Source organism: Asparagus officinalis, chromosome 9 (genome assembly GCF_001876935.1).
Source record: "Asparagus officinalis chromosome 9, Aspof.V1, whole genome shotgun sequence".
In the NCBI taxonomy this organism is placed as follows: Eukaryota; Viridiplantae; Streptophyta; class Magnoliopsida; order Asparagales; family Asparagaceae; genus Asparagus; species Asparagus officinalis.
Window position 1 is genome coordinate 64820586 of NC_033802.1, and position 9674 is coordinate 64830259.

At 36.3% G+C, this 9674-nt stretch overlaps 1 protein-coding gene across 1 annotated transcript in view; it reads left to right on the forward strand.

The window, feature by feature from the left end:
- LOC109823550 overlaps positions 1–318 on the forward strand; it is a 1396-nt gene extending 1078 nt beyond the window's left edge. Inside the window, exon 4 of the mRNA XM_020389826.1 lies at positions 277–318. Within this exon, the coding sequence (XP_020245415.1) occupies positions 277–318 (42 nt within the window). The remainder of the gene's footprint in view (positions 1–276) is intronic.

The window sequence follows — 9674 nt, forward strand, 5'->3', positions numbered from 1 at the left end:
GCCGTTTCGCTCCCCGAGGCGGGTTGAGACCCTGAAGTCTGTTGGTGTGGACCCGCGTGGGAACTGAAGTTGTAATGGGAGAGTTTAAGATGTATATTTAAATAAAGGTGGAACTTTACCCTTGTTTTTGTAAGAAAAATGTATTTGAAACTCTTTTATGTTATTATAAAATATAAAAGATCCGATATAAGGGGGTTTTATGCTTGTAGATGCAAATGTTTCCAGGTATAAATTAAGTTCATAGTTGGCAAGTATGTGCTTTAATTTGGGTTTTAGGTGGTGGTGGTCTATCGTGACGCTGTCACGCACGCGAAATAGGATAAATTGTTAAAGTAGAATAATTTACAGCACGCGAAATAGGATAAATTGTTAAAGTAGAATAATTTTTTTGTTAGTAGGAAATTTTAAATAAAATAACGTTGGACAATTTTTTATAATAATAAAATATATATTTATGTATTTTAGGGGATGAATATTTTTTATGTATCATATAATTATTCATGAGAATGATAATTACCTATTAAATAAATTTTTTGGACCATCAGATGTTGATAATGATTATTATTTTACACATTGTAGCTTTTTATTTTTTTTATTTTTTATTATAGTACAAGTCTTAAAGCGTTTTTTTCAAAAAAAATTTGAGATATATTTTCTTCATCTCAAGTTTATTGTTTAATAAATTGAGGATGTATACAATTTTTATTTTTAAATTAATTATATAATTATAATATTTGGTAAGAAAATAAAATATTAGAGATGAGTGAGGGGAGATGAGATTTGATCTGAACAGCATAACAAAGGACACAGAGAGTAAGAAAGTAGATAAATTTTGAGATAATTTGATCTGAACAGCATAACAAATGACACAGAGAGTAAAAGAGTAGATATTTTGAGATAAAATTTGAGATAATTTCTATGTTAAATTTTGAGATATTTTTTGATGATAAAAATTATGGTTTATACGTTTCTAGGGAAGTTTGTTTTGATAATAAAATCTTAATATGAAGAGAGAGTTTTCTGATAACACGTAAAACTCCTAACTTAAAAAAGGGGTTTTCTGATATTTTGAAAGTCACCCTGGGTATCTGATAATCTTCCAAAGTTAACAGTAAAATGCTTTGTTTTATTATGCCTTTTCCAGAGGCACATTATAAGTTTGTTGTTGCTTTTTGAGATGCTCTTTTTCCTCCTCCTTTGTTTGTCGTAACCATTACAAGTGTGACGAAAACAATATTCCAAAGCAACCATTGATTATTCATTTCTCGACTTTGAAGTCCTTCGATTTGCACGGTGGTGCGAGCGTAATAATGAATTTGGATCTTCTCCGTTACAAAAAAAATATGTAATTCTATAAAAATTCTTAGGGGAACAACAAACATCTATTTAACTAACAATAAAAATATGAATTATAAAAATTATAGTACTTGATGGGTATTGTTTATTTGCGCTTTCCGGTTTAGGGTTTTAGGATTCGGGCTCATGCCTGTTAATTTTCAAACGAGCTAAGTCTAGTGGGCTGTCATGTCAGATTTCAAACGAGCTAAGTCTAGTGGGCTGTCATGTCAGATTTGAGGTTGAAAATTATTTGAATAGGGGGGGGGGGCATTTAAATTTTGATGCAGCGCGGAAGTTGTAGCTTCGGAATCCATCAAGGACAATCTTTGTATCCACGAAGTAAATATTGAAGAAAAACAAAATTTTATTAAAATTATGCCTATAGGGCTTACAAGATCCTATTTAAATAGAAAAGAAACAAAACTTTTATAATGACTCAAACTCCTACAAGGACTCTAACTTACCAAAAATAGTAAAATAATTCCTAAAATATTACAACTCCTAAAAAGACTCCTTACGACTAGGAAAGTCTACCGGTCAAATCTAAGATCAAATCGGCTTTGTTTCATAATCAAAACAGACTCTAAAGCACTAAAAATAGTAAAAACGGACAAAAATGCAGATATCTTTCAAACGGTAAGGAATTTGGCAAAACGAAGGAAGCAAACCGAATCCTTAGGGATAGGTTTGGATGGCTCCATCTCGTCGAGATAGTCGATTTTCATATATAATTCCTCCAATTTCGACGTACGATTTGAAAGTTATGGTCGTTTCTTCGAAACAATTTATTTTCTTCGACCAGGCCCGCATTTGGACTTGCAACTGTCCCACTTTGACATAAATGTGTCTGCCGTGTGTTCTACATCAGAATATAACTCACTCACATATAACTCACTCACGTGCGGATCCAAGGTTATAATTGTTAGATAATCAATGCAATTATGGAGTATGCTTGTTCTAAAGCTTGGGCACTACAACGTTGAAGACCACATTATTGGAGATGTTGTTGGTTTCGAGTAGGGGTGTCCAAAAAGCCCGGAGCCCGGACCCGGCCCGGTGTCCGGCCCGGTCGTGCCCGGGCCCGGGCCCGGCCCGGGCCCGAAAACCCGGGCAAAACCCGGGTCCGGGCCCGGGCCCGGGTCGCCGTTGGCGAACCCTGTCCGGGCCCGGCCCGGGCCCGGAACAGTGCCCAAAAATGGGCACTGGTTCTTCGAATGGCCGGGCCGGGCCGGACCGGCCCGGCCCGGCCCGGCCACAACGGTCACTTATGTGACCGTTGAATCCGGGCCGGGCCGGGCCAGCCCGGCCCGTCCAAGGTTATAATTGTTAGATAATCAATGCAATTATGGAGTATGCTTGTTCTAAAGCTTGGGCACTACAACGTTGAAGACCACATTATTGGAGATGTTGTTGGTTTCGAGTAGGGGTGTCCAAAAAGCCCGGAGCCCGGACCCGGCCCGGTGTCCGGCCCGGTCGTGCCCGGGCCCGGGCCCGGCCCGGGCCCGGAAACCCGGGCAAAACCCGGGTCCGGGCCCGGGCCCGCCCGGCCCGGGCCAAATCTGGCCTAACGGCCAGATTTGGTCTTTTGACCGTTTTGCCCCTTAAAACGGTCAAAAAACGGCTATTTTTCGAGGGTTTTTTGGTCATTTACCTAGGGGGCTGCTTCTATAAATAGAGGGGGGGTTTCAATTCATTTTCTCACAACAAAACTCATCTATTTCTCTCTCTACTACTCTCTTATACAATCTTATACTATCTCATACTAATATACTATCCTATAATCTTTTGTATTTTCTAATACTTCCAACAAATGGCTTCTGGGTCTGATTATGAAGAGCAACATGCAACTCCTACCGATCCAGAGATGAGTCCTCCTACAACAACTCCTCATCCTACCGGTGTTAATCCTGAATCTGGTGGCGACGAATCTACGGCACCAAGAGCTCCAAAAAGGCCGAGGTCTGATGTATGGAATTTTTTTGAGAAGATAGACGTCACCAAGGATGAACACGGTAGGATCATCTCTCAGAATGCGAAATGTGCGTTGTGCGGCCAGATATTCAAAGCTCATCATAAGAGCGGCACCAACCATCTCAAACGGCATATTGAAAAACACAACAAAGGCCAAAATCTACAAGGTGATATCCGGCAGTCTATGCTTTCCCAATCATCCTCTTCAGGTACCCTCGGCAGTTGGAATTATGACGCTGCCCGAGCCCGGAAATGCGTAATCAGGTTTATTGTTCTTAAAAACCTTCCTTTTAAATTAGTAGAAGATGATGAATTTGAAGATTTATTTAGAGATGGTTTTTATCCTGCATTTACAAAATTTTCTCGTCAAACCTGTCAACGTGATATTTTAAAATATTATGTTGAGGAACAGGGAAAAATAATTTCTTATTTTAAAAATTTAAACTGCAAATTTTCTTTAACTTCTGATATTTGGTCATCTAGAGTGCAAACTGGTTATTTATGTATAACAGCACACTGGATTGATGAAAGTTGGAAAATGTTTAAAAGAGTTGTTTCTTTTATTGCAATTGAAGAGTCACACACTGGTATTAATGTTGCAAATTTAATTGTTGAAGAACTTATGAAACTAGAAATTGATCAAAGAATATTTACTCTTTCACTAGATAATGCAAGTAATAATAATGTAGCTGTTGATTTTCTGAAAATAACTTTGTCATTGCCATGTCATGGTGAGCTTTTTCATGTTAGATGTATCTGTCATATTTTAAATTTAATTGTTCAAAGTGCATTTTCTGAAATTAAACCCATGATAGAAAAAGTTAGAACAGTTACTAATATGCATAATGCTTCTGAAATGAGAATTAAAAGATGGAAACAATGTTGTAAAAGAAAAAATTATAAGCCTAGACTAATTCCAAAAGATGTTGACCATAGGTGGAATTCCACCTATGCAATGTTATCTGTAGCAATAGAATATAAAGAAATTATAAATGATTTTATAAATTTTTATGCTTCTAGTTCTAGCTCTGGTAGTGCTTATGGAATAACTGAAGATGAATGGACAGTTATATGTAAATTAAATGAGATGTTACAAGTTTTTTATGATGCTACTATGTTATTATCTGGTTGTTATTATCCAACTATTACTTTAGCTGCTTTACAAATTTTAAATATTCAAAAAAATTTTACAAAATATCGTATGGATGATATTTTTGGAAGTATAATTTTTGAAATGGAGAGTAAATTTAATAAGTATTTTAGGCCTATTCCTCATATTTTTGGTATTGGTGTTCTTATTGATCCATGCTTGAAGGAAATTGGCCTTCGAAGTTTGTTACAATCATTGTATGGTGGACAGATTATAGACTTAGATGATGGATCCACCCTTACTGCTACTACTCATTATTTAGCTATTAGAAATTATTTTCAAACCTTATATGATGAGTATGCAGCTAGATATGGTGTAGCTACACAACAGTCTTCAGCTTCGGCACCTTCAGCTTCGAGCACAGGTCGAGGTAAAAGTGTAAGTTTTGATAGGTATGCAATGGTAGCTGAACTAACTGGTGGATCTGGAACTTCATCAGGATTAGATGTTTCTGAAATAGATGAATATTTTTCTGCTTCTTTAGTTAGATGTCAAGGAAATGCTTTAGATATTTTGCAATGGTGGAAAGTATATGGATCAGTTTCATATCCTATACTTTCCACCATGGTTCGTGACTTACTATCAGTGCAGGTTTCGACTGTAGCCTCGGAATCCGCTTTCAGCACAGCAGGACGTTTGATCGACGACCACAGGACATGCTTAGATCCGTATACTGTACAAGCGGTGATGTGCTTACAGGATTGGTGGAGATACGAGAAGCGAACACAAGGCATCGAACGGATTGCTATGATTGAAGATAAATTTGAAGAGTTGGGACTAGCAGATAGATATAATGATTAGATAATATTCATAAAATTGTAATTTTTATTTCTTAGCTTTAAATTTGAATTAAATTATTTCGAAAAAAGTTGCAAATGATAGTGATATGGGTGAGTAGGTGCCAACCTAGTTGGGATGTACTCATCTATTGTGATGCGACGAATTTCGAAATAAATTTATACTTGTAAAGGATTTACCGATTATTAATAAAGAAGTTATTTTTATCATTTTTTGTACTTGTAATTTATGTCATTTCATTTCAAGTTATTAATAAAATTTATGACATTTTTTATAATAATTTATAATTTATGGTTTTGTTAAAATTTAAAAAAATAAAAAAAAACAAAATTTAAAAAAAAAAAACAAACCGGGCCGGCCCGGTGTCCGGCCCGCTCAGGCCCGGGCCCGGGCCCGGACCCGGCCCGGACCACCCGGGCCCGGGTCCGGGCTTGGGTTTTGCCCGGCCCGGGCCCGGTTTTCCGGGCCGGGCCGGGCCGGGCCGGCCCGGATGGACAGCCCTAGTTTCGAGTGTAGACCCAAATCTTAGAACAATCATGCAAAACAAAGATTTCTCTAAGTTAAGAAATCAGGCGAACTTGGAAGATCAGGCGAGCTTTGGAGGTTTAGGCGAACTCCAAGTGCAGGCGAAGCAGTTCAGGCGAGCTTGATTATGTTCAGGCGAACATAAGTCATACACGCGAGCTTCGCAGTCAGGGGAACTCGCAGAAAACAGAATCCTAATCTGTTTTGACCTAGGGTTTCCCTATAAATAGGGAACACTGGCCGCCACTTAAACGCGAGTTTTCCAGAGCGATCTTCAGAGCGTTTTTTGGGGGCGATTTTTGCAGCGTCTTGAGCTGCGATTTTTCGTAGAAAAATCTCACGCCTTGAGAAATAAAAAGAGAGTTCATTTTTGAGTGATCTCAAGGAGTTTGAGATCATCTCTTGCAAAGCTTTGTAATCTTCTTTAATATTTAAAGAAATTTTTTGTGTGGCTCCCGAGGACGTAGGCAAGTTGCCGAACCTCGTTAAAATTTTGGTGCTCTCTCTTCTATTTTTTTCCTAGCAAAGTTTTCTTTTATTTGCTGTGATTTCTTCTTGCCTTCTTTCAACATAAGATCCGGATGACATGTTCCGCGAGAGGGTTCATTTGATAGGTTATCGATAGGACGAATCCCCAACAGATGTTTCTTCGCCAATGGTCGCCACAGCGGGCGACAGCCCTGTTCACAATGAGCTGAGATACTTGCATAGCCCGTCGTCGGGCCTGCAGGTATCCGAGCAGCGCCCGCTGACTCACTTAACGCACGCCAGCTAGCTATTTTTTTTAAAGGTTTTGAGTGATTAGAATATACTTTTATAGTCTTGAATCTATATACACTGTACTTTCTGATTTTCTTTCAAAATAGCTTGGTTAATTTAAGAAGTGTGTGGGCCTTTTTGCAAAAATGCATTGTTTATTACCTTCTCTTTTAACTTCAAAAGTTCATACTTCTCGAAAATTATTTTTCGATTGGATTTTTAGGTGAGAAATGAATTTACCGTCATTCGGTTATCGTAATCGCATACTTAATTTGAAATTGAGGAATAAAAATTTCTAACTTTTAGTAGGAGCATACTCCTTTTTTTTAAATATCTAATAGGACTAGTCTTGCTACAATTACGGGATACAGATGTTAATTATTTCTTAAATTCGTTTCATAAGTAATATTTTAAAGAGAACAAAAATATTTATATGAAATTCAACATTTAAAGGTCTTTCTCATGTAAATTAATTTGTAGAGTTTATAGAAAAAAAAATGTAAAAGAATATATATAATGCTATAATCAATCATCAAAAATTGTAATCGTGCCTTCATGAATAAACAAGATGATTTTAATTGATTTGAGGGTCAATGATGATGGTCATGAAATAGTTTCAAGAAATAAAGATACGAAGAAAGCTACTAAAAGATTATATTCTAATTGGAAATATAACTTTATAGAACTATTGTTATGTAATAAAGTTTACATGCCAATCAACTGTGGAAAAAAAATATGACATTATCACATTTAGTTATTTTTCCCAAATCAAAATTCCCGACTCGGCCACTGGTGGCGCTTCATTTAGCAAAATGAGCTATCAAGAGATAAATTAGTTAGATTCACACCTTTTGATATGACTAGCTATGTGGGTCTCATCACTAGCTTATCTCTTGGCAGCTCATTTTGCCAATGAGCGAATGAGCTGCCGCTTCATGGCCTTTTTTATTGGTACTCTTTTCATACGCGTGTACTTATGTGAGTTCATCTCCCATTTTTCTTCTCCCTCTTGATGATTTGTAAGGCTTCTTCTCCCATTTTTAGATTATCTAGTACTCTTTTCATTTCAACTGATTCAATTACAATTATCAACTTTATTTTAAACCAAACTATGGTTATACTTTGACTCCAATTACTCACCCACCCTTTGTAATTATTGCCGGCTTAGAGATTCTGATATAATTCTCGTAGTTCACTAAAAAGGATAATGCTAGAAATATTACTCATCTATTCGTCCCCTTTTTTTTTTCGGCAGTTTCGAGAAACTCCCCTGCCAAAATAACTGGTTATAGCTCATGATGTATAAAAACTTCATAAAAAAACATTATAAGGTGCAAATTACCTTGTAATCACGCAAGATTTTGTAAGTTTTAGAGCAAGATTTTCAAGCCTAATATCGTGGGTATGGCTGCCATCAAACGTCTCTTGGAAAATCCTGCCTTAATTGGTAAGAGCAATTGAAAATTAATTTATATACCTTTACTTTTTAAGAAATTGTAAAAGGTGCTAATTATATGGATTGATTTTTTTTTTTTTTTTTGCCCCCTTCATTTCAATTTGGCTTCCTGATTAATCATTGGGTAGGGTAAGTAGCATGTTAAACTGTGATTGCTACATAACTATGAAGGTTAGAGGATATGTTTAACAAAAATATTAGCTTCGTTTGAGAAAGGTAAATAATTTTACAAACAGCAAATACCAGGATGATTATTAGATAACCCACCGTAACTTTCAAAATATCTTTAAAAAAAAACCCCTCAAGTTTAGGGGCAGAAAACCCCTTAACTTCAAGATTTTACCATTTAGAAAAAATCCCATTATCTCATTAAACCTGGCTATACTCAAAATTTCCTACAAATTATAGGAAATGTTTTCCACCCTAAATATGATTTCCTTGTATTTCTTAAAAAAAATTATAGTAAAAGTTTTGAGAAGTCAAAAAGTACCAATTTTCTTGTTTTTTTACTTTGCTTGTTTGGTTCAAAATAAGAAAATAGCCCATAACTTTATAGAAAATAGCAAAATTTCCTATAATTTTATAAAAATTGAACCAAACACCCCCTAAATTTATAGAAAAGTGTCAACTTTATAGAAAAATGTCAATGTGGTGTTAGATTTCTGGGTGATTTTCGCCTATTTTGAGAGAAAATTGATTTCTGTAAATTTTGATATTTTTCTGTACTTTACAGAAAACATTTCTGTAAATTTTTTTGAACCAAACACAGTTTACAGAAATCTACAGAAAACTTTTAATTACAGAATTGCCATTGTCAGACATTTGGAGAAAATTTTCTATAAAATTGTGCAACCAAACACCCCCCTTGATGTAGAGAGAGAGAGAAGTCTTATAAATCTTGACAATAGAAATCTAGTTACGAAAGGTCTCTCGTTCAAAATTTATTCATTGTCTTCGGCTAAAAGAAAAAGGGGAGGAAAGCTTTTTTTTTTTTTTTGACCTTCATTGGTGGTTATTTTCTCATTGAACACTTTATTTGCCTAGGCCCACTACTGCTCCCTCGTTATGGACCCAACAAGGCCCATATAGGTCTACTGTGAGTGTGAGGCCGACCCTACTGAGGCTGGAGACAAAATGCTTACATTGCTTCAATGAGAACATTTTGCAAACATCAAATCTTCCCTAACTTCCCTTCACCCCCTACAAATCTAAACAGGCTCTAACATAATTTATAGACCTCAAAATCATTATAATTCACTTTTCGCAAAAGTTTACCCACCACGGGTAGCACGGGTGCCCTGGGAGATGCAATCGTAATTCTGCTAGTTCGAACCTTGTCTGCCTAACCCAGAGTGTCAAGAATGGAAGATGGGATCTACACGTCCGAGGTTTACTTAGTAGTGATCTGGAATGAAACTCGAGGCTTTAACCCGATGGTCCTCACGCATTGCCGAGGCTTCCCTCGTATCCCGAAATTTAGGGTCGTAAAGAAGGGATTCATATGCGTTAAGGCAATCAACTCCTAGCCCACATATTTTAAAGTTGATGATTAATATTTTAATATTATTATATTTATATCAAGATTTTAACTGTTCGTATTGATATTTATTCTCCGACATTGTATTGATTACGTTCGATTTAAAACTTGTAGAAGACTTGATATTATGAATTCCTTAT